The 26,457-nt window shown below is 41.7% G+C and overlaps 1 protein-coding gene across 1 annotated transcript in view; it reads right to left on the minus strand.

Annotated features, from left to right (window-relative positions):
• Window positions 1-4,131: 4,131 nt before the first annotated feature.
• Window positions 4,132-26,457, minus strand: part of CHMP1B (charged multivesicular body protein 1B) — a 50,099-nt gene continuing 27,773 nt past the window's right edge. Inside the window, exons 3-8 of the mRNA XM_029606540.1 lie at window positions 26,256-26,402; window positions 21,491-21,559; window positions 21,290-21,397; window positions 14,170-14,213; window positions 6,174-6,246; window positions 4,132-4,986 (exon numbers count right to left, since the gene is read on the minus strand). Coding sequence (XP_029462400.1) covers window positions 4,942-4,986; window positions 6,174-6,246; window positions 14,170-14,213; window positions 21,290-21,397; window positions 21,491-21,559; window positions 26,256-26,402 — 486 coding nt within the window. The 3' untranslated portion in view covers window positions 4,132-4,941. The remainder of the gene's footprint in view (window positions 4,987-6,173; window positions 6,247-14,169; window positions 14,214-21,289; window positions 21,398-21,490; window positions 21,560-26,255; window positions 26,403-26,457) is intronic.

Below are 26,457 nucleotides of genomic sequence, written 5' to 3' on the forward strand. Positions count from 1 at the left end.
GCCCAGGTGAAGAGACAGCTGGTTTCTAGGGCCAGCAGCGGACTGCGAGCGCCTCCTTGGCAATTGATTTAAGCAACGGTGGTGGAGATGTCAGACAAGACCCGGACCGCCGTGCTGTAGATGAGGGGGAGAAACTCCAGAAGAGCTAGGAACACGGCCCAAGTCTCCAACCAAATTATGTGCCAGTGAGACTGAGCTGCTGGCCTGATCCCCTGGATGGACTGGGAGAGGCAGACCACACCCCAGCCCGAGAGACTGGTGTCCGTGGTTACTATCATCCGCTGTGGGACTTGGAGAGGCATTCCCTGTAGCAGATGAGGAAGGGAACGCCACCACTGCAAGTCAGCAACGGTAGAGTCCAAAAACGAGAAGATTATGTGAAAAAGGTTCCGCCACTGGCTGCCAGTGGGACAGCAGAGCTGTCTGTAATGGTAGCATATGAGTAAAAGCCCATAGGACTAGAGCGATGGTGGATGCCATGTAGCTCAGACCTGCAGGTAGTCCCAAGCTGGAGAAGGCAGCGATATGAAAGTCTATATCTGGTTGATCAACCTGAGAGCCCACGCAAGAGGCAAGAAGACCTTGCCCACCCGGGTGTCAAAGTGGGCTCCCAGAAACTCTAAGACCTGGAAGGGCTGAAGGTTGGTCTTGGAGAAATGCACTAGCCACCCAAGAGACGCGAGAAGAGTGAACATGCGATCCACTGCCTACCGGCAAAGAACCTCTGCCTTGGCCCTGATGATCCAGACGTCCAAGGAGCGGTGAACAAGGTTACCTTCCCGGCAGAGAGCTGCTGCCACCACCACCATGACCTTGGTGAAGATGCGAGATGCCGTTGCTTGGCCGAAGGGAAACACCAGAAACTGGAAGACCCGGTTAAGGATGTGAAGCGAAGGAACTCCGGTAGTTGCGATGAATTGGAATATGGAAATATGCCTCTGGCAGAACGAGTGAGGCGAGGAACCTTCTGGGGTGAACCGCCACGAGGACCGCTCACAGAGTTTCCATGTAGAGTGCGGGATCTTGAGAGGTCGGGGGATTCCCTTGAGGTCAAAGATCGTCCGAAAGACCCAACCTTCTGGGGGAACGACAAAGGAAATAGAATACTGGCCTATGGCAAGCTCGCTCTCTGGAACCGGGACCACTGCGCCCAGACATAGGAGCCTGGCGAGAGTTTGCTCCACCGCTTCCCGCTTGGACCGCCCGCATGGGGAAAATAGAAAAAAATCCCGAAGATCTCGAGCAAAGTCGAAGGCGTACTCGTCTCTGAAAATGTCGAGGATCCACTGGTCCGACATGATTTTGACCCATTCCATGAAAAACAGGGAAAGGCGACCGCCTAGGAATGGGCCCGAGGAAGGAGCCAAGTGAACTCCATTGTGTGGCAGGCCTAAGGGTGGAGCGCGTGGGCTGGCCCTCACGAAAGGGACGGTGCCCATGGGAAGGCTGCGACCAAGAGTGCGATCAAGAAGGAAAAACCCCCTGAGGAGCCACCCCGCCCGCATGGGGTATACAGTCTCTGGCCCCAAAAACTTGGACGAGAGGGTGTAAAAGAACAGGATGGTTTCGGACGGTCTTCCGGAAGCTTATGGACCTTACTTTCCCCTAAGGAATCTATAAGATACTCAAGGTCCTTGCCAAAAAGCAGCTTACCTTCAAATGGCAACGTGCCCAACCGGGCTTTGGAGGATGGAGCGGCCGACCAATGGCACAGCCAGAGGAGCCGTTTGGCGGACATCGCCGAGACCATTGCCTTTACCTGGACACGAAGAAGGTCGTATGCTCAGCCTCTGTGTACGGGAGGTCCCGGGTGCAGAGCAACTGTTGAACCCACCTGAGACTGCTGCAAATAGTCGCACGTAACCCCAGCGCCAGGACATCAAAAATGTGCTGCACATGAGCCTCGAGCATGTGGACCTGGGCATCTGTAAAAACCGTGGAACCCTCCAGTGCCGTGGCCGCAGAGTAGTCCACGGAGGGATTATTATTTATTTATTTATTTATTTTTACCTCCAGGAGGGGGTAAGCTCGTCTATGGCACGGCCGTCTCCGAGTCCCGCCTTGGGAGCCTCCCATTCCTACAGGCGCAACAACTTGTGCATAGAATGAAAGGGGGAAGGTACTTGCCGGATCCCTGAGTCCCGCCAGGACCAGGTCCATATCCTCAGGCAAAAAAAAAAAGGCCGTAAGGGTGTCTGTAAGACCCTGGAGTCATCCCCCTCCAGGGGTGGAAGGGAATCCTTCACATCTGGATTGGCGGCAGGATCCGGGGAGATCAGATCCACCGGGGGGGGGGGGGGGGGGGGCGGGGCACCCCCGGGACCACCCACACCCCAAGGGACCCCAGGGGCTCCGCAGCTGGTCTAACCATCAATGGCGCGGAGCGGGAAATTTTCGCCAGGGGGGATGGGACATTCTTCCACCTCCTGCAGGCTAGTTAAATAGGGATCATGCAGGAAGAGGGCAAATTCTGTTAAAAAACAAGCCCCTAATGACCCAGGTGGAGGAGGGGGAGGGGGTGTCAGAGAACCCGTCCTGGGGGGGGTCACATGGCTCAAATCGGGGGGGGGGGGGTGGCTGGCTGTTAAAAAAATAAATTCAAAATGGCCACCATTCCTGGGCTTTTCCTGACCCGGAATGGCTTGGCCAAGCTCTGGGGACTCTATCCCCAGGCTAAATTTGCCTGCCCTACCGGGGAGGGACCTTCCCCACCCGGCAGGGAGGCAGAGCAGAGGCCCCCTCGCAAAAAACGCGAAGGGGGCTGACCCAGAAGAGGCAGGCTGCCTGCCACGGCAAAGAGAGAGCCGCTCTGAAGAAAAAAACTGCAGAGAAAAAAAATTTGATCGACAGCCTGCAGGCCCGGAGTGAAGCAGGGGGGAAGCCTGCTGACTCCTGCCTGTCTGGCTGCCGGTTCAAGCCCGGAGAGAACCAAAAATAAAGAATATGGGTCTGCTGCTGTAGGTAAGTAATAAAAGTACTGGAAATACTTTTAAACTTAACCTGATTCCTTTGGCACTATATAATTTTTTTTTTTTTTTTTTTTTTTTTTTTTAACAGACTGAGCACAGCAGCAGAAACCTACAACCCCTCGGCAGCCAGAGGAGGGGGAGACGAGAACTGGACTACCAGACTCGGTTCCCACACCTGGAATCGATAACGGACACAGGCTATGCACTGCACAAGGGGCAAAGCCCCCCTGCGTCCGGCAAGAGCCAGGAGACTGAGCAGTCTCCTGAAGAAAAATCCAAAATCTACCAACTTCCTAATCAACTTTAACCTTTTTTTTTTTTTTTTTATTTTGACAGGAAGAAAAAGACAAAATCCCTAAGGAATAAGTACTTGCTTGATCCCGGAAGAAATGAAGAAAAGAAGGCTGACTAGCCAAGAACAGGATACCGAAGGGAGACCTGCTGCACCTGCTGGAGACAGACAAATACTGAAGGGTTATAGGATAGGCTCTGTCCTCATATAGGATATCCTTTCAGTTTTAGTCTGTCTCCACCTGCTGGAAAGGAGGCTCAACCCACAGTCTGGACTGATCCAGGTACGTACAGGGAAATTGGTGTTTAGGGCCTGATTTAATATTTGTAGTGCTGCCTTTTTATAGATAGGGTTGTTACTGGTTGAATACATTCCATAATACAGGTGTAACTGTGTGCAGATTAGTTTATGTACATAACTGCAGATCCTGGGAGTTTGTTAGGTCGGTTCTGTGTGTGCTACTGAGGTGAGATATTTCACTAGCATATAAGTGTTTGTATCAGTCTTACTTGTTGTGTTTTCTTAAGTGGACATGCATTGGTGGTAAACTGCTGTCTTTTCATAAGTAGGGCTATTGAGCCTGGTAGTAGGAGTTTGAGTTGAGAACCAGAATATCTTTTTTGTAGGGTGAGTTGTATGGGGAATGTCGTAATTCTGCTTTACATCCATTATTGTGGGTTAGGGGGGGTTCCCGTGGATGCAAACTGTACTTTTACATCTAGCCCCGAGACGATCATGGGTTCAGTGTATCATGCATGTGAGAACCATCTGTCAGGTGTGTCCCGACAGAAAAAAGGTTGAGAACCACTGCTCTAGTTAAATGATTTGTTGAGAAAGAAGAAATCATTCTTTTTCCTGGCAAATTATGACTGTTTAATTATCATGATTTATCTAGTTGAACCTGGAAGAAATCAGAAAGCATTAAATTTTGCAGATTAGATGTCACCTAGCAGCCTTTGGCCAACCAAAAAAAGTAAGAACAGACTAGAAACTTGAGATATCATAGTTGTCAACACAAAATCCTTCTTGTATTTTCTTTTCACCACATCCGTATCCATTTATTTAGACTCTAGAGAGCTATTATGAGTGCTGTAAAATGAAAATATAAACTAAAATTGGAGATTAATAGATTTATTTGTTTTGTGTGCGTTGTTGAAGCACTGTTTTGCTGTTCCTACCATGTCAAGGTCACATGAATTGTTTTGCTCTGCAAGCAATTTAAAATGTGAACATCCTTTAAACCGTATCACAGTCCCCCAAAACATTAAATCTGAAAGTTTGAAATAGCAGAACCCTTCACAATTAAAAATGATACTGTGTTTGATAGCCGAAGACATCAATATAGTGTTTTCATTTTGCAGGATGCTCTCAACATTGACATGTGCTTTGGGAGTGTCCAATAGGTTAAATTAAAAGATTCCTGGAAAAATAATATTCCACAAAATCAACTTCAAAAATGTACTGTACAGAATTACAAGAAAACTGTGGATAACTATTCCTTGGAGCTCTTCCTCATAGGTAGAAAGTATAGCAAGCCAAAAAATGAAGAATCTTATAGTACAAATATTATTTAAGCGCTGAGACACATCAAGGTTTCTTGTTCTGGCATGTCCCATATATACACACACAGACTGAGAAAATGTCGCTGAGCAGATAGAGAAATACGACAGATTTGCTGTATTACACTTGATCCCGAAGGCGTGCAAGTCTCTGGGAGAGATCATCCTGCAAAAATAAGCATGGCAGATTGTGATGCAATGACAGATGACAGCAGCTTCTTTCAGCTCAGTTTGAAGCCAACATAGCAACTGAATTATTGTAGAGCTGGTTATTTTTGCACTGCTTTTCTATTCACTGCGTGGAGGGTCTGCAGAACTATGGATAAGCATATTTCCTACATTAGCTGGAGGTACAAACACATTTACCTATTTATATCATTACTCCATCACCTAATGCAAACTTTCTTTCAAGAAATTACATATTTTTACTATAAAATGTGTAAGATAAGTTAAACCCAAAGGTAAGCACAGAAGTAGATGATACAGCAGGAGCTGGAATGCTAATGGGGAGAAGTTAAACTTGAATTCTTTATTTTAAAATAAAGTTAAAAAAAAATAATTCTAGCAAAAGGAACTATTTTTGGGTAAAATTCCCCAGATAGTTGAGAACAAAGAGGCCGATGCAATACAGTGTGCTCAGTCGGACGCAGGATAAATAGGCGCTAATCCACCCCCTAATGCAATAACACGCGTCCAACGCGGAGTGAACGAGATAGTGCTCATCACATGTAAATGCATGTAAATGAGCCTATTACTCATTCACTCCGAATGCAAAAAGATAAATGTGTTTCAGATGCACATTTATCACTCAGATATTAACGGCTGCCTGCAGCAGGCATTAATAGCTGAGCACATTGAAAAGAAGTACAGAAAAGCAGAACACACTGCTTTTCTGTACTTCTTTTTTAAAGTAAAAAAAAAAAAAAATTCAGCAGACCGCAGAGTTATGAAGACAGACGCCGGTAAACTTGGCGGCCATTTTCATTACTGGGAGACAGGCAGATTATGAAAACCGAAGCAGAGTTTACCGGCGTCAGTCTTCGTAACCGGCAGCTGCGGCGGGTCGCGTTAGGAAGGAGGCGCTAAGGTCGTGCAAGCGACCCTAGCTCCTCCTTCCTAGTGCAACCCCCTAATTTCGATATTGAATGGCGTCCTCCTTGCGGGCACCATGTGTGCGTTAAAGCGGGCGCTGAAAAGTCAGCGCCCGCTTTCAGCGCACATAATTGCACTGGCCCCCAAAGGCTCCTGGTGCCAAATCCCAGCCCCGGTTCAGAGTGAGCTGACAACTCAAAGGCAGAGGAGGAAACTGCTGGGCCACAATAAATAGAAAAAGAAAAAAATATATATATTTACCTGTTCTGTGGAAGCGACACTTGCACCAACAGCCCCCGTCTGACCCTGGGGCAGCTCCATATTCAGGTCAAGGCTGAAATAACAAAATGTTTCATTTTTATAGCATCCTAATATGCAGTAAATACGATCACAACACCGCTGAGATTTGAGTGTGCAACGTAAAAGCAAAGTTTAAAAGCTTTACAATTTTACTTTTTTTTTTTTTTTTTAATATAATGGGAAAGAAAAAGTTTTGTACAGAAGACTTTAGCACCTTAAAGCTGTTTTATGTAATTAATATTGTTTTGCAGTTTTTAGTTCTGTACTTTTCACCATTTTCCTTATAACTCGGAATAAGTTAAGCTGTGCTGTACCACACTGAAATGGACTCTTCTTTATACTTTCAGAATCTGATTTTAGTTTTAGACAAATGCAGGGCAAAAATAGTGCAAAAAGTCTACAAATCTATTTATTTGCAGTTCTGAAACAAACAGTCTCTTTAGTTCAACACTAATTCTTTACAACTTCAGAAAAAAAGGATTTTAAAAAAAAAACAAAACCCCACACACTTGGAAGCAAATTCGGTACCAAAAGTGTGAGGAACTTGTCTGAAGGTGTTAAATTTAAGAACTGTGCCAAAGTCCCATAGCTCTTGAGGCATTCATTTTTGCTTAAACAATTTTCCTGTGGCATTTTTATTCTTCCAGGAAGTTGTAAGAAATTAAATTCTTCTGTAAAATATTTGCTATTTCAGAGCTGAGCATGCAGTCTGACATGCAGATATTTAGGGACTGTGTACGAAGTAACACAAGAATGCCTTAAATAGAAATCATGTCCATCTGTCTGTGACCTACTATTGGCAGGCACACTAGCCAACAGAAGGAGCCAATATCTGAAAGATGACATCTAGGGACTTCTGAGACAAGCATTTGAAGTCTTACAAGTTCTTGGTTCCATTTTGATACAATTCCAAATTTCTGCATTTTGGCTGCAGTAGTACACTTTTTTTTAAATTTATTTTTTTTTAAACATACATGCTTATGTACATTAAAACATGTTAGTGCAGGGCAGGTGCAAGCCCAGGACTAGATTTTCATTAGGCTGGAAACAAGGCCATATACCAGAAAGCCACTCCAATGTGTGTACTCTGAGTGGGTGTACACTTCCTATACCTGTTTGCCTAAAACTCAGATCTGCACCTTCGTGAGAGTGAATAAACCCACTCTTTGCTTTAGAGGCATCTGCAGGTGCACCACCATAAAGGAAGATGAAAGGGAAAAGCTTTCAAAAGTGATTCAGCCACTATAAAAGCATTCAATTACAAATTCAATTCAAATATCTTCAGAGCCGTGTTAATGTGGTGCAGCAAAAAACTGACAGGAGTCGAGTAGCACCTGACTCCTGTCAAATTCAATTCAAATACATTTATCTATGGCTTTGGGAAAGAGAGAACGTAATATTTTTGGCCTCTGATTGAATGCCCTGCTTAATTGTCTTCAGTGCTGCAGTAGCAAACTGAAGCAGCAGGGTCTCACTCTTATATGTATTTGTATAGTGCTTTTGGAATGATACCCTCTCTTCGGCTTATCTCAAGGCAATTTTAGCCCTTGGACTTCCCCCAAAAAGGTTTACTAGCTGCTCCAGATCCTAGCCGCACACTAACTTCCCTTTAAAGAGATCACCCAGCTAGAACTTGGACAAGACGTCCACTGACGAATTGAGTAATCAAAGAAAACATCTAGCCGATTCTGCTGATACCATAATCCCGGCTGAGGTCCGGAACAGATCATAGGGCGCATACACCATATAAGCCATGGCTGCCTCCAGACGTGCTGCTTGCCTAGCGGAGGCCAAGGAAACCTGTCCTTTTGCCTGCAAGCTCTGCACCCACCGCAGCCAGTCCCACATACCCAAGGTCGAAATTTTGAACATCCATTTCAGGTGGATCATCAACTTCCGATCCTGAGCAACCTTTAGCGTGGCTGAATGCTCTGTCTTGGTGGTTTCGTCATAACCGCACAGACCAAAGTATCAGCCTCTGGCAGAGGATAGAGCTTAGCCATAGCTCTCCCCACCTTCAGTCATGCTTGTGGAGTATCCCACTCCCAGAGAACCAATTTCTTTACTGTTTTATGGCATGAAAAGGCTTTGGGGGCCCCTGCAGGCCTTTCCTAACAGGGTCACCCCCCACCTTCATGGTTGGACCCCAGCTGATAAATTTCAACTCCCAACTGTTCCAGCACATGCGGGATCAAAGACCACAGCTCATCCTTCTTGAACCCCCAAAGGGCTCTCCTCCAGGGCCATCATCTTGACCCCTGAACCCCTCTGAGGGATCTGCGTCATCAGCGTCACTGCTCCGATGACCTTGAAGGTCTAGCAAGCTGAAAAAAAGCACTCAACCCTCCCTGAGAATCTCATCTGCCCATCTTAGCCTGTCGCTGGGGCCCCAGTGGAAGAGCACACTAGTCTGCTGCTCCCCTTTTTTGTTAAAAAAGCTTTATGCCTTAAGACGACAAAGTCCAAGGAAATTCCTGCCAAACTGCTGGAATCTTTCCTCATGAGATTCCCAGCCTCATCACCACCACCTCTCTGGATCTGCAGGGAAATCATACTCGACCAGCGTTAAACGGGATGGGAAATCCCTCCCTTTCCGATTCTGCTTGTTAATTGCCATGCAATGAATGACAAAATGGCCATCATTCTGCATTTGTCAGCTGAGCTCTCTCACCTGCTGTAGCCGATCGGGTGACTGTTTTATCCCACGCTGCCTCAGTGGTTGCCCAAGACCTCTCTTGAGGCACACTTTAGGTACATACACCTCTCTCCACGGGCTTTGCAGCTCTTGCTGCATCCTGCAGCCGCCATTATGCGCACTCTTGCCCGAGACACACTTTAGGCACATGCACTTTTCTCTGCAGGCCTTGCAGCGTCACCCAGTCGCCGCCATTATATGCGCACTTACCACATCTTGCGCTGATACTTAGGCGTGTAGTCTTCACTTCACTGGTCTTGCAGTACTTGCCACTTCCCACTGACGCCGCCATGATGTGCACGCTTTGTGCTTTTCTAAGCCACATGTGCCTCATGCTCGACAGGAAGCTGGCTGCCAACAGGCCACACTGAAGCCCTCCCTGACCCGGGGTGCCCAGTGGGCCTTGACCGCTCATTCTTTCTCCTCCCCTGTCTGTCTCACGACCAGCCCATCAGCGTCTGCACCTGCACTGCTTTTTTTTTTTTTTTTTTTTTTTTTTTTTAATAGACAGGCCTGTAAAAATAACCCCCAGAAAAAAGAGAAAGGGAATACTTTCCTGATGGTGATTCAGATACCAGAGGGCCAGTGAGAGCAGTTCAAGGGGAAGGAGGGAGCCAGAACCACTGGCTTTCAGGCCCAGCTATACCAGGGATACCAACCCCCTGCTTGCCCTGCCCATGAAGCTAACACATCAGGGAAACCTCACAAGAATCAGGATATTCACCTCTACCATCTGCTGGAATCAGAGAACTGCTGAAGGAGGAGGCAACTAACTTATGCAGAAGTTTCAGAAAAGTTTTTGTTTTCTGACTCCATCTGCTGGTAGGGAGGCAAAACCCACTTGTCTGGACTGAGCTGGGATATGAACAGGAACAATATATAAAGCAACACAGACTACTTTATGTACTTCTGCAAGTAAATATTAAAGCAAATATCTAGAGGCAGACAAGGGAAAAGCAAATTGATTTACAAATTTGTCCCATATTCACTGGGGAAAGACCAGGAGCAGGACCACAGAAAATGGATGCAAATACGATTGTAAAGGAGGTAAACCAGAAATGATTTTCAGAAGACTATTTGTAAAAGGTTAGCTAAACTAAAACTGAAGTTATTGGGCCAGACAAGATACATCCAAAGGTTATAATGGAACTTAGAGAAGTTTTGACTGCTGTGCTGATTGACCTTTTCAATGCTTCTTTAGAGTCGGGAGAAGTTCTGGATGTGGTTTCTCTTCACAAAAATAAGGAGGTAGTTGGGAACTACAGGCTGTCTAGTTTTAGCTCTGTGGTAAGAAAATTTAATGAAAATTGCCGCTAAAACTGTGGAATGCAGATTACAAGATCTAAGGCAGTATGGCTTTACCAGAGGTAAGTCTTGTCAGATGAAGCTGATCAATTTCTTTGACTGGGTAACCAGAGAGTTAGATAGGGGGAGAGTGCTAGATGTGTACATGGATTTCAAAAAGGCCTTTGATACATTTCCACATAGGCGACTAAAACTGAGCACCCTTGGTATGGGCCCTAAAGTGACTGGGTTAGAAACATATTGAGCGGAAGGTGACAAAGGCTGGCGGTAAATGGAATCTTTGGACTGATTCTTTTCAGCATTTTCATAAGCGAAATTGCAGAAGGATTATCAGGAAAGATTTGTCTTTTTACAGATGATACAAGAATCTGCAATAGGGTGTATACCCAGGAAGCTGTGGAAAACATGGGGAGGGTTCTAGAATCTGGTAGATAAGGTTTAATGAAAAAAAAAAAAAAAAGGCAGAGTCATGCATTTGTATTCCAAAAACTCAAGGGAGTGGAACAGTTGTAACCTAGGAGTCTGTGTAGAATACATCTTAAATATAAATACAGTATATCTGCTTAGATTTTTCATGTACTTCAATTTGTAATGCACATTTGAGCCATCTCAGAGAAACAGACATTTCTATATGTATACATATACACAATTAGCTTCTCCTCTGCCCTTTAAGTTCTTCTTTTTGACAGATATTTCCTGCATAAACTGTACTTGAGACTTGTTTTGTTATTATATTTGCAAGCTTTGCAGAAACTTAATTGAACTGAAAAAGGGTCCCATAATGAGCACAGTAGGTACCTGGAAAATCAAAGTTGAACAAAGGGACATATGATGGATGATCACTTTTTGAACTCAGCTAAGAGCATGGAGTGCCTTATGGTTTAGATGGTCTATCAAAAGCCTGACAGTAAGGCATTAGCCAGTCCTCAGCACCTATCACCACCCCCGTGCTCAGAGGGGACAGTCCTGATTTGGAGCTTTACATTTTGCAGTTTGATTCACATCAGGCAACAGGAATACTTGTAACAGAAGATAGTGGAGAGAGAAGGACAGCACCAGAGATGCCCTGCTGAGGAGTCTAACAAATAAATATGTATTCTGCTATGACATATAGCTCGTCCCATCTCTTAATGGAAACATAAGACAACCATCATATAGTGTCACTCTGTGCAAACGGCTTATATATGAAGCACAAGGACTTTTTAAATCATAGGTCGCTTATATTGAGTTCATACATTCTCCTGAATGGAGCTATAAATGCATCAGAGAGGTACACTACTTGTGAGAATGTTATGTGCACTTATCTCTGGAACTGGCAGACTCTCGTGTGGTCTTGAAGTCTGCTTAAGTGCACATAACATTCTCACAAGTAGTGCACTTCTCTGATGCATTTATAGCTCCAGTCAGGAGAATATATGAATTCAATATAAGCGACCTATGCTTAAAAGAGTCCTTGTGCTTCATAGGCTTCATATATAAGCCATTCGCAGAGTGACACTATATGATGGTTGTCATATTTCCATTAAGAGATGGGACAAGAGCTTTATGTCATAGCAGAATACATATTTATTTGTTGAGCACATTTTCTTTTGCTATTTTTTGGGTCTTTCTTCTATTGCTGAGGAGTCTAGCAGGTCAATGGAGTATTTAACAGTCCACGATTTTGGGTTTGGTCTTAATTAGCTTAGAAGGCAACTAATGACAAACAGGATAATAAAAAGCAGCTGAAAGCTTGTATAATAAAATCTTTACTGAATTCCTATATATGCTTTATTACTTGAACACAGTAAAGGTGTTCTAGGTTGTTTAAGTATGACCTGGGCTAATTAGCAGTAACTATATCAGATGAAGAGCAGATCGGGAGTGATTGTATCTGATGACCTTAAGGTGGTTAAACAGGTGGACAAGATGACAGAAAAAGCTAGAAAAATGCTTGACTGGCACAGGAAGAGGAATGATTAGCAGAAAAGAGATAATATTGCCACTGTATAAGTCGCTGATGAGACCTCATTTGGAATACTGTGTATAATTATGAAGACTGCACCTTCAATAGGATATAAACCAGATGAAGTTGAACCAGAGGGTGGCTACTAAAATTGTCAGTGGTCCTCCTTATAAAGCATATAGGTACAGACTTAAAGATCTAAACATGTACACTCTATAGGAAAGGCAGGATAGGGGAGATATGATAGACATTTAAATGCCTCCAAGGTACCAATAGGAGGTGGGGATTTTTGAATGGAAAGGGGGCTCTAGAACAAGGTGTCATGTGATGAAGGTGAAAAGGGATAGACAAGAGTAATCTAAGGAAATAATTTTTTTTTTCCAGAAGCGTGGTGGATGCATGGAACAGTGGAGCTGATGAAGACAAGGACAGTATCTGAATTTAAGAAAGCATGAGACAAGCACAGAGGATCTCAGAGAGTGGTATAGATTGATGAATTGAGCAGGTGTGGTGTGGATGGGCAGACTAGATAGACAATATGTATTTGTTTGGTTTTTTTCCCCCCCCCTGTGTTTCAATGTTCCCAGTCATTACTACGTTACAAACTTGAACAGTGTCTCTTTAAATAGATTATTCATCTTTCAAGGAGAAAGGAGGATAGTTCTGCATTCAGTCTCAAGGTTATAAGTGAAGGGCTCTTTGCCCGGTTTAGCACAACACTGCTTGAAATGCTTTACTAGTGCTATCTCACTGATGTCCTGCACTAGACAAGAGGCATTGCAAAAGAATGGTTGGCAATGAAGGGGAAAAAAAAAAAAAAAAGTCAGCCAAAGAAATGTAATACTGTGATTATCAAAAAATGGGTTCACATATACTGGGTACAAAATGCCCAAAGTGTTTCATCACTGGCCAAGTAATAAAAAGGGAATGGAAACATTGTTATGGGTTATCATAAGGCTTGGGGATAACTGCACAGAACAGCAGTTGCTACCCTTAAGAGAAGCATGGGGGTAATCTGCATGGCACAGCAGATACTACCATGAGAAGCTTGCTGGGCAGACTGGATGAGCATGTGGTCCTTTTCTGCCATCATTTCTATGTTACTATGTAATGGCTTTTCCCTCCCTCTCCCACCTTTTGTTCTTATTTTTTTTCCTTCCTCCCTTTTTATTCTTGGACAGTGATTAAACACTTGTGGCATTTTATGCCTGTGTTTTTAATAGGAGCCCATTTTTAGATAATTACACTCTTCCCTGTCTGTCTGGCTAGATGTGTGCTTTATACTGCCTCATGGACAGAGATGCCAAAATTCCACTGCAGGGTGAAAATACACGGGACTAATGAGGACACAATGTTTCACATGTTGCAGTTAACTTATTTTCTACTTTCAATTTTCCCAGCCAGCCCTCTGCAACTCTCTCCCAGAAGAGCTCCAAAACAAATACATGATTACTCTCACTTCAGGAATTCCCTTAAGCTTAGTACAAAGGTAAACATCAGGGTACAAAAATCCACCTTGAGACCAGCTTGGTTAAGGCAGAATACCAAATGCTTATATAGTAAATAAATAAAAGCCCGGACTCTACTGTCAGGCCTTAAAATGCCTGACTTGCAATTCAAAGCTGCTAAACTGACTACAGAAAGCTGTCTGGCATCACCTTGGATGCCATAAATGTGCCACTACAAACTGTTCTGCTATGCTGGTGTTTACTTTTTTACTTAAATCACTAATACTCTGCTGTGTTGCTGGTAAAGCTTAGTCTTTTTTTTTTCCATCTATTTAAAAATCAGTCCTTCAGTTACACCTTTATACTGTCAAGTTATGTGATTTTTGCTGATATTTTAATCAGTTATATACCTTTTAACAGCGAGGCTGCAAATGACCTCCATGAGTATGTTGCTATTGTAATATGCAGTAAACTACTTTGGGTAAATAAAAAATCAACAAATATAAAAGTTAGATCCTTTAGAATTGTTCTAATTTTCTTTTGCTGCATTTGTTTTATACTCACCCTGCTTCATCTGCCATTTCTTGTAACAGATTATCCACTTGATTCTAGAAAAAGAAAAAAAAAAGTTATGAACCTATTATTCTGTCTCTATTCTTTTCTACTTAGATCAAATGGATAGAAGAATCTAAAAAGTTTTTTATACAAAGAAAACAAAATTAAAGAATGGATTTTCTGCAAAATGTCAGAATGTTTATTGACTTTTGACCGATGATTACAAAAATATTGCCATACCAAAGTTTGCTAACAGAGGGTCATTTACTAAAGGTTTTCTCCCATTTTGTTTCTATGGGAAAAATCCTTAGTAAATAACCCCCATAGTATGCCAGGATTTCTGAGTTCTTTTTCTCCTCCATATATTCACGTTGTGAATCCAAGATAGTATTACTATGAAGAATATTTCAAGTGAAAGAATTTTGCAAATTTGGTGGACTCTGTATAATGAAAGAGCCTAAACCTTTTTCCGAAGATGAATCGTGTAAAATAGAATTCCATTTAGCTATAAACAAGTGCTCTCTGGACTTGATGATTTTAATAATTGAATCATCCAAGAAATTAAGCACAGAGTTAAAACAATTATATTTTTTAAATTTATATTCCACTTTCAGCACTTCAAAGTGGATTACATTCAGGTACAAACAGATTACATCAATTAAACCTTCATTTGCCACAGAGAAGTTTGATGAGCATTTAGAGGAACTACATAAGACAATGGACAAATTTAAAAATGATTTAAAGAAACAAATTTTTCGACTCAGGACATTGGAGACCAAGGGTCTCAATTCAGGAATAGATTGGAGCCCTTTTTATTAAACCCACTTCAGGATTTTTCTATATGTTCAAGAATATATTTTTTACATGCTTAAGAACATTTTGTTTCCAATTATTTTCATAATTGATTATTTTTGTTTCATTATTGACTTTTTGATATAAATGTAGAAGGAACGTAAGTTCAGTATTTGCATTAGTGCCATTGCTGAGTTTTTGAATCAACAATAATTTATTCCATCCAATTAATAACTCATTAGTCCCCATTGGCCTCCTTGTTTTTCAGTGCAATCTTGTGAAGATTTGATGTCCTTCGGAGTGAGGAAACTCACAACGATGACATTTGTACCAAATTCTCTCAAAGGAGCTTGATAGACTCACATCGAGCTAGGTTGAGAGAACATTGTACAAATGTCATCATTGTGCGAGTTTCCTCACTCCGAAGGACATCAAATCTTCACTAGAGTGTACTGTTCTGTTCGTATGTCTCACTCTGCATGTCAAAAGTGGCCCCTAACCCCTACACTAGTACCTAAACCTCACCTCGCGTTATTAAGTGGGCCTCCTATAGAGATATAAATAGCTTACTACTACAAGGATCTGTCTGTCTACCTCAGCCTTACTCTCTCTCCCCCTGTGGTTGCAGGTAGGACATAGAAACATGGAAATGACAGCAAAAAATGACCAATCGGCCCATCCAGTCTGCCCAGCAAGCTCCCACACTTATTTTCCCATACGTATCCGTTTCATCTACCAGCAAGTTCAGGGCCCTTGTTGGTAACTGTTTGATTCGAATTTCCTACCATCCCCTGTCATTGATGCAGAGAGTAATGTTGGAGTTACATCAAAGGTAAGCATAAGGTTTAATGATTAAGGGTAGTAACTGCTGCATCAAGCAAGTTACCCCAATGCTTGGTTCCCAGACTGCACAGATCAATGCCTTGTTGGATATTGTCTGAATGTAAAACCTGTTTTCCACATTTCCCTCTGCCATAGAAGCAGAGAGCAACTCTGTATATACATTCAAAGTGATATCAGGCTTAATTGGTTTAGGGTAGTAACCGCCGTAATAAGCAAGGTAACCCCAAGCTTGTTTACCCAGATTGTGAAGTTCAGTCCTTGTTGGTTGTTATCTGAATGCAAATCCCCTTTTCCACATTTCCCCTTGCCGTTAAGCAGAGAGCAATGTTGGAGTTGTGAAGGCTTATTGAGTAAGGGTAGTAATCATCAGGTAGTAGCCTCCATTCCAGTACTCCACCCCCATGGCTCTTCTCTTCATTCCCATCCTCTAGCCTTTATGGATCCAGTGTTTTTCCCATGCCCCTTTGAAATCCTTCACAGTTTTAGTCTTCACTACTTCCTCCGGAAGGGCATTCCAGGCATCCACCACCCTCTCCGTGAAGAAATACTTCCTGACATTGGTTCCGAGTCTTCCTTCCTCGAGCTTCAAATCATGTCCCCTTGTTCTGATTTTTTTTCAATGGAATAGGTTTGTTGTTGATCCAACAAAACACTGGAGTAATGCTTGCACTCTAATATATTGATATCCACACAAGTGCAAGAAATAAGTGGGTTCCTGTGTCTTGAATTCAGGAGTTGCCGCAATAAAATGTTATACGTGGAACTTTAAAACTATACCAGGAACCCACTTATTTCTTGAACTTGTGTGGATATCAATAGGTTTGTTGTTGACCATGGATCATTAAAATCTTTCAAGTATCTGAAAGTCTGTATCATAGCACCCCTGCTCCTTCTCTCCTCCAGGGTGTACATATTTAGGTTCTTCAATCTCTCCTCATAAGTCATTTTATGAAGACCATCCACCTTTTTGGTCACCCTTCTCTGGACCGCCTCCATCCTGTCTCTGTCCCTTTGGAGATACGGTCTCCAGAACTGAACACAGTACTCCAGGTGAGGCCTCACCAAGGACCTTACAAGGGGATCATCACTTCCTTTCTCTTACTAGATATTCCTCTCTCTATGCAGCGCAGCATTCTTCTGGCTGTAGCTATCGCCTTGTCACATTGTTTCGCCAACTTCAGATCGTTAGACACTATCACCCCAAGGTCTCTCTCACTTGCTCCGTGCACATCTGCCCTTTACCCCCCATCAAATACAGTTCTTTCGGATTTCCACATCCCATATGCATGATTTTGCACTTCTTGGCATTGAATCTCAACTGCCATCTTTGACCACTCTTCCAGCTCCCTTAAATCCCGTCTCATTCTCTCCACTCCTTCTGGCATGTCCACTCTGTTGCAGATCTTAGTATCATCCACAAAAAGACAGACTTTACCTTCTATCCCGTCCGCAATGTCGCTCACAAAGATATTGAACAGGACCGGTCCCAACACCAATCCTTGCAGCACTCTGCTTAACACTGCTCTCTTCAGAGTAAGTTCCATTTACCATCACACATTGTTTTCTGTCCGTGAAACAGTTTGCAATCCAGGCCACCACCTCGGCACTCACTCCTAAGCTTCTCATTTTATTCACAAGCCTCCTGTGCTGGACTGTATCAAAAGCTTTGCTGAAATCCAAGTAGATGACAGAGTGCTCTTCCTCGATCTAATTACCTAGTCACCCAATCAAAAGAGTCAGATTTGTCCGACAGGACCTTCCCTTGATGAATACATGCTGCCTCTGGTCCAGCAATTCTTCGACTGTAGATGGTTCGCTATTCTTTCTTTCAGCAGCGACTCCATTACTTTTCCTACCACTGAGGTGAGGCTAACCGGCCTGTGGTTTCCAGCCTCCTCTCTGCTCCCACTCTTGTGAAGCGGGACCACCACTGCTCTTCTCCAATCACTTGGCAACACTCCCGTTTCTAGGGATCTATTGAACAGGTCACGCAGTGGACCTTCCCAGCACACCTCTGAGCTCCCTATCCTGGGATGAACCTCATCAGGCCCTGATGGCTTTGTCAACTTTAGTTTTCCAAGCTCTTCCCATACCTTCTCTTCTGTAAACGGAATTATATCTACTCCACTCCCCTCCAGTTTCTTGTTAACTAGCAACGGTCCTTCTCCAGGGTCCTCTTTAGTGAACACCGAACTGAAGTATTTGTTTAATATTTCTGCCATTTCTTCATCTCTCTCCACACATTGATCCTTTTCACCTTTCAATTTCACTATACCACTTTGAACTTTTCTCCTTTCTCTGATGTATCTGAAAAACGTTTTGTCACCTTGCTTTACCTCTTTGGCAATCCTTTCTTCCGCTTGACTTTTTGCCATCTTGATTACTTTGTCTCCCTCAGTTTCATCAGATATTCTTCCTTGTGCTCCTCCCTTTGGGATCCTTTATAATTGTGGTATTACGGCAAAGTGCGAAAAGTTAACGCACTTTGCGGTAATACCTAGGTGAAACATGCCCCTCTTCCTATCTAGTCCATAGTATGCCAGATTTCTGAGTTGTTTTTCTCCTCCATATATTCATGTTCTGAATCTAAGATATTCTTCATAGTAATACTATTTTAAGTGAAAGAATTTAGCATATTTTGGGTTCTCATCTTTCACTAGACCCTTTGTGGTTATTTTGAGAACTTTTACTGAACCATTCTAACAATTCATCCAAAGATTATGACATGCATGAGCTTGAAAGACCATATAGATCCCATCTTTAGATATGACTAAATTTAAGAATTTCAATACATCGAATTGATTATCATGTGAAAACTTATCAGATTAATTGCCTGAACTACTCACCTCATGTCTTAAATCTTTAGTTAATATGTATTTGAACAACCTATTTGATTTATGTTAATTCCTGTCTATGAATATTACCCTCCTTATAAAATAACAAATGGTTTCAGTTTAATACGAATGTTAATTTTGTAAACCATTGTGATCTTTATATGGAATGACAGTATATAAAGTGTGTAAATAAATAAAATAATGAATAAAGCCAGATCTTTTTTCATGGACTTTGAACGTCCAAAAATTGACCACCAGAGGGCACCATGTCACTAAAGATGTGGTACCCAAAGGTTTCCTGTCACAATCCTGTAAAAATGCAGGTACAGTCTACAACCGGCCTGTCTTAACTTTTTCATGCAAGGGGCCAGTGTGCCATTTTTGCAAAGAAACAGCAGAAAATGTGCACATGGATTCTCAGCCTAGTTCCAAAGTTTGCTGACAATCAATCAGCCAGCTCTTGAACCAGAAGATGAACACCAGACAACACCACTGCCAGAGAGCAACAAAAAGGTCCAGTTTTGGCTTCTTCAAAATTGCTGAAAGGAACACACACACACACACACCACTTCAGAAAAAGAGAGGAAGACACTATACCTCACACCCAGACAGACACAGAAGGATAAAGACATCCAACACCCAGATAGGCCCGGAGATCACATCACACACAGACCCATGCACAGAACAGGTACTTCATCTAGCTGACATATTATAAATTAAATTTCAGATCAGTTCTACCCACATCACCGGCTTTTCAGCATTCCCATTTTAGACTTAGAAAATGAAAAAGAACAATTAACAACAATTATTCAAGTCAAAGAATCCAACTGTATTCAAAAAGCCACTATGTATGAAGAGAAACCCAGAATCCAAAAATATAACAAGAAAACACGAAGGGAAAAAAAGCATCTCTTGTAGGTGAAAAGCCAGATAGAAAAATTCAAATGTTGGCTGGTGTTTAAGGGGTAACTCTGATCGTACCACCACAATGCCTTTCCTTTATGGAAAGGCTAGTTATTTGCAGAGCAGTCCAGGGTCTCTGTTTCCCATTCCCTTGTTGGATCACTCCCTGAGATGCTCCGTCTACAACTGGCAGCAGGAAGGCTTGGCTGCCATGATAGACAGAAGTCCTTTGCTCATAAAGGATCAGTTGCAACCAAACTCTCAGAAGCTTAGCTGCTGTGTTCACACATTTGTTGGGAAGGCAGAACTAAAAATGTAATGCAGGAAGGAAAGAGTCTAGCTAGTACAGCAGCAGACCAAACGACAGCTTCCAGAGACTTTTTAAGACCGGCAAGCGTCAAGTCCATTAAGGGGCCTGGGGCTCACAAAGGAGGAGGCAGGATGACATGATTAGCTGAGAGCTTCCACTGTAAAAGAAAGGGGAGGGGAGAAGAGAGAAAGGGTCAGGGCTGAAGACATTGGAAAAGAGAGAGGGAGATGGAAATAAGCATGAATACTGGTTTTCAGTAGCACATCTGAAGAAGGATCCTATGTGATTGCCAATGCTGTATTATTGCAGGTCTATTAAAAAGGCATCAGAATCTACTGAGATTCCAGCTTTCTGTAGGGACCAACACAACTAGTAGAAATCTATACTTTTCATACTACAGCATCACTCTTGTTTTAGTGAGCAAATATTTTGCTTATTAGGCACTATACTGAAATGAATCAGATTGCTTATACAGTCAGATTGAGATTCTAGTTATAAAGGCATGGCAGCAAACAGGTCTTAAATCTAGGAGGAACAAAAAGGAACAATCTCAAAAGCAGCAGCAGCAGTACAACCACCGTTGTACTTTCTCTCTCGTAACCAATGTATTAAAATCGAGCGACACACTGAAAGTAATCATAGGTTGTAAGTTAGCTGCCTTCCCTTTTTTCACTTTTCCTATTACTGCAAAGCACACCCCGATGTAGAGCTGTAATATCTTCATTCTGCATTATCCCAGGTAAACTAATGATTTACTCGAATTCTGCCTTCAGTGATCTCAGGATGCTGGTGTCACAGAGGGGTGGAATCTTGCAATAAAGGCTATCACTGTAGCACCATAGAAAAGCAGATATAAAATGCAGATGTTACCATACACACCAGTGCTTATCAACATTTTCTCCAATTTTGTGTGGGCTGTGTGCATGCAAAAAATTGTGTGCACCGTAATGTATAAATGTGTAAGAATAGAGTGTAAAGAACACTGCATTTTCCTTTTCTTATGCATGCTATATTTTCCTATGTGCACGTGCACACATGCATAGCTTACAGGGAACACTGGTGCTGATGCACCGTAAGTGGCTAGAGCAGAAGACCAAGAACCAAGGAAGCCAGGGTTCAAATCTCACTTCTCCTACTGATGCTCTTTAAGACCTTAGGCAAGTCACTTCCTCCTCCACTGCCCCAGCTATAAATTTAGGGCCTCATTTACTAAGTATATTTCCCCATAGACACAAATGGGAGAAAAACCTTAATAAATCAGGACCTTAGATTGTAAGCCCCTAGGGGAGGGGACTACCCACTATAGCTGAATGTAACTTGGCTTGAATGTAGTTTTGGAAAGGCAAATAATCAAATCCAAAATCCCAAAACAAAACTGGTACTCCCAAAGAATTTCACCATAAATACATAAAGGACTCCCTTTTTGATAACAGAAAGTCACTCTTACTTGTGGTGTTGTTAATGTAGTAGTGTTGCTCATTGTGTCTTCCATCTGCTGTGTTTGTACATCTAGCGTTTCAAATTGTTGCTCAAATTTATCCATTAAGGCAGAGATCTAGAAAAAGAAGCAGATGTGGTTGAGACAGACATAACATATAAAAACAGAACAGAGGTTAACACTGGTGTAGTTTTGCACATTTTTGTTCACCTTTTCTAGATTCATGCTCTTCAGCGTGGCATCCATGGATTTCACTACTCCGGCCATAGATTTGGTCACCTAAAATTAGTAAGACCACAAATCACATATCACCGCAAAACAAAGAACAATAGTTTTCTCGCATACATTACCAGACACTCTGGTACTCACTTATGAATGAGTCTACATGTCTACTGACCAAGGACAGGAACTCAGTCTAGGTAATGCTGAATTATTCTCCATATTAAAACATAAACTTTCAATTTTTTCAATTTCTATTTTCCTAATATATATTCTTAATCATTTTTAAAAAACATAATCATGCACTAGGAGGAAAGACGTTACACTCTATAAAAATCAATAACACTTGGAAAGTAATATTTTAAACCCTGCAGGTAGCTACTTTTTGTTTTTTTTACCTGTGGGTCTCTAGATTGACACCCACACCACATGTACAAAGTATGCACCAGAAATCTCCCCAAGTACTTTTCCAGAGCTAACCTACCCCTATTCATACAGGCAAAATTACAAGTGATGTTTTCTGCACAAAGGTAGAACCATTTTTGATGGACTTTTTACATGTGTTTACCTGTGCAAAACGTTTTGAAAACTGCCCTTTTAATGTTTCGAATGACTGTATAACACTTAAGAGCATACTGCAAGCTAGTAACATTGTCTTTATTATTATGGGGAAGGCGCAGTTAAAAGCGCAAAGCAGCAAGATTGCCATTTTGCATAGGACAGGCAGAGGCAGTTGGATGTAGGGAGGCTGCTCTCCTCCTTCTGCTGACTTGCAAGTCCAAGGGGGGCTAGCGATAGTGAGAGGTTTCAAGAGAATTGAAAAAGGAAGTTCTAGAGCAGTGGTTCCCAACCCTGTCCTGAAGGACCCCCAACCAGTTGGGTTTTCAGGATATCCCCAACGAATATCGGAAGCACGCTTGATCTTTCATAAGAATATTTTGTTACATACCGCTTAACGAAGCTACTGTTCTGCCTTGAATGATGTGACACTTTGTTTATTCACAATCCAAAAAAATCAACAAGAGTATATTTGATCTCTTATATGCACTCTGCCCTTCAATAATGTAGTTACATTGCAAATATTTCTCCCCCCTGAATTGACCCCTCCCCTCTTCTCTTTAACTCCCCATTCCTATTTCCCACCCGCCTTATTTCCCTAGAGAACTTCCTCCCCACTTCATCTTCCTTCCTGATGCAACACTTTTTAGACTACTGATAGCAGGCCTGCAAGAAATGGTACCATTCTAGGATGTTCATAATTAAATATCTGCATTCTATGGATTCTCTCTCTCTGTTTTTATTTCTATGTCATTGCTCTTTGTTTCTAGTGCATTTTATTTTTTTGCTCTTTCTGAATACAAACTGTATACAGTTTGTCTTCAATATACCAGACTGCCACTGCAACAGAAGTAGCACTCATTAAGGGTCCCCCATTTACACTTTGCTCTGTGAGATTCCTCTTGGTGCATATTTAACCCCCCCCCCCAAAAAAAAACAAACCACCAACCCCAAAAAAACCCCAAAGAGGCTTATTCGAAGTTAAGTGAGAGTTGCTTCACTGTGCTAAAATTAGCCCAATTGCTGTTTCCAGCCTTTGATGGGCTTTCAGAGAACATTTGGTCAACTATGGACTGCCCCTAAGGGTGGCCCAGGTTTTATTAGGAAAAGATGTTTTAAAAATGTGCAAGCTGTAGATATTTATAGTTTGGGCTTTAAAGGGAACGCTGGTACATTATCTTTGCTGTTAGTGAATGGGCAGGTGATTCAGAGGAAGATACCAGTACTTCTAGACTTATTACCAGATAGTTCTCCAGATATTTTGTGTTTGAAAAAGAGTCCTGGCTTCTTTCATCTGGCATCATTGAATAATTTGACACTACCAAACTATGTAGTGTTTTCTAAACCATGTGAATTTAAATGGGGAGGTGGGCTACTGGTGATTGCAAAAGAATCTTTATAGCTATCTATAATAGATAATAGATAATAGATAATAGTACCTTTAGTATTTGTCTTCATCTTAGAACTGGAGTCTTTGCTTAAATTATGCACCTCCAGGTTATCTGGATAAAAATTTAGATGTCTTAATGGATAGCTTAATGACTCTAAAGGCGGACATAAAGAATACAATATTGCTTGGGGATTTTAAGCTTTGGATTGACTGTAATCCTATATCCAATATATATATCAAGATATGCTAGAAGCCTTACAGGCATTGGGATGGGTGCAATTGGTAAAACTCCTCAATGTATAAACAGGGTCACATGTTCGACCTTGTTTTTATGCCAAAACATTGGTCAGGTTCCCTGTGTGAAAATAGTGAAGTTCCATGGTCAGATCACTATCTGATTCAATGTAAGTTGACCTACTCTACGTTACAATTAGATAGATCATTTAAAAGATTTACTAATTGCTAGAAGAGCTCCAATAGATTTAGATTTATTGAAGGAAAATTGGATACCAATTCTTGCAAATCCAGTTACTGAAGAGGGCAGATAGTTTGGTGGATCTTTGGAAAACATCTTTACAATCTTCACTGGATAAATGGGCTCCAGTTCAGACTAGGGTAGTTAAGAGGCAAAGATCTGCTCTTTGGTATGCTCCAACTTTAAGGAGTTTAAAGCAGGGATTGCATAGGGCAGAGCGAAAGTGGAGGAAGACTAAATAGGAAGAGGCAATAAATATATAATCGCAACAAATTGAATAGTTATAGAGTAAATTTAGATCAGGCAAAATGTAAATGGTACTCTGAACGGATCTCCGCTGCAGCCTCAAGACCGCAAGAATTATTTGGCATTGTACGGATAATATCAAGGGACCCAATCCAAAATGCAATAGTCCAACTGAGAGATCTGCAGCATTTTTCACCCAAAAAGTAGTTGACATAGTTAAGTCATTGGAAGATTTGACATTGACAGACCTGGATCCCCCGCAGGAGGCTTTGGTAACCTGGACTGAATTTGATTCAGTGGCACAATCAAAAGTGTCTGCTATATTACAGAAACAAAAAGGGAACTTCTGCAAATTAAACTCTGGTTCAGCTACTATTATAAAAAAAAGTCTGGTTTCAGAAGTTACTCGGTTTATAACAAACTGATAAATGCCTCGCTGACAGAGGGTCACCTTCCTACTGAATTAAAAAGAGCTACAGTATATCCTTTTAGTTAAAAATACCAGTGCGGATCTGAGTGAATTGTCAAATTATTGCCCAGTCTCTCTTCTTCCCCTGTTATCCAAATTACTGGAGAAAATAGTATTCAAACAGCTACAGGATTCTCTCATAGATAATAACTTTTTGGACAACTCTCAATTGGATTCCGACCAAAACATAGTAGCGAAACCCTACTGTTACTCTTGACGCCATCCGACTGGGTTTCGATTGAGGAACAGATTATTTGTTAGTCTTACTATAGCTATCTAGTACATTTGATACTTTAGACCATGAGATTATTGTAAGGAGACTAAAAGATTTAGGAATTGGGGCTACAGTATACTCATGTTTCAAATCGTTTTGTTTTTTTTTGGGGGTGGGGGGAAGAAGTCATTTTGGGTAGTACTGGGGGGAATACCCAGTCCAAGTTACAATCACTTTCCACAGGAGTATCCCCAATTTTATATAATGTGTATTTAACTCCACTTTGTTAATTACTTTCTAAATTACAAGTTTCTTTTACATCGAATGCAGATGATATTCAATATTTTTCCCCAATCACCAAGTCATTGGAGTCAGCACAAAAGAAGTTAGACTGTTTAAGCCAAGTTAAACACTGGTTAACTAGGAATAAATTAAAAATTGAAAATTAAGAAATCAGAGGTCATTATGCTACCTAGATTAGAGAAAGTCTGTTCCTTCCCCACTATTCAATTTGACAAGTCTCCCATCTTGCTCAAAGATCAAGTTAGAAATTTAGGTGTTTTTATAGATTCGTCGCTATCTCTTCGCCCATATTTTAAGGTGTTGGTTCAAACATATTATAAACTGTGTATTTTGCATAACTTAAAGAATGTTAAATATTTCAGATTGCGTTACCAATTGTTAATTTTATCCACATACATTCTGCCCTAGCCTTTTTACATTGGCTTCCTATAAAATGGCATATACTGTTTAAAGTATTAGTTTTAATGTTTAAGGTTCAGCAGAGCTTGGTGCCTACATGCATCTAGACAGTAGTTCAGGAGAATCAACCTGGAAGGGTACTTCGTTCGTTGAGTAAAAATCTCAGAGAAATTCCTACTATAATAAAAAGAGTAGCGCATTTGACAGAATCTAGAAATCGGCTATTTAAAAAGTGGCAGGGCCTTCTCTATGGAATGATCTACCTGAGGATATTAGGGAGGATCAGGATCTAATGCGTTTTAGAAAAAAGTTGCACACAATTTTATAGATTGGCTTATTATGTGTATTTTATGTAATCCACCAAGAGTTTTAGATTGGTGGAATACAAGTGTTTTTAAATAAATAAAAATAAATATACACCCCGACAGGTTTAGCAAGGTGTTAAATCACTGATGAGGGGGAAGAATTAAGAATTACTGCTGTGTGCTATCCCTTGAAAGTTACAGTAAGATCACAAAAATTAGGCAATGATCTCTGAATATATGCAGTACATCCACTTGAGAGGCAAATGTTATCAGTTATAAGCTGCCTTCATAACAAACTGTTCTAAGGGTATATCATGAACACATTTCAGGAGCATAAGAAATAAAAGCCTTCATAATTTAAATGAGCGTTTCCCATCAATATGGCAGGACGTCTTACCTTGCCCATTGTTACAGCAGTTTGAACACGTGCAGCAACAGCATCCACCCTGGCACTCATTCGCAAGAAATTGATGGACTGGTTTTTCTGTCTGATAGAATTTTCTGCATGTATTCTTGCTACTTCCATATTGCCTTTCTGAATTGCCTGAAATAGAGCAGACGGTTGTTATTCTGTATACTGCTAAGCTTACTTGCATAAG

The sequence above is a fragment of the Rhinatrema bivittatum genome, chromosome 6 (assembly GCF_901001135.1).
Source record: "Rhinatrema bivittatum chromosome 6, aRhiBiv1.1, whole genome shotgun sequence".
Classification (NCBI taxonomy): domain Eukaryota; kingdom Metazoa; phylum Chordata; class Amphibia; order Gymnophiona; family Rhinatrematidae; genus Rhinatrema; species Rhinatrema bivittatum.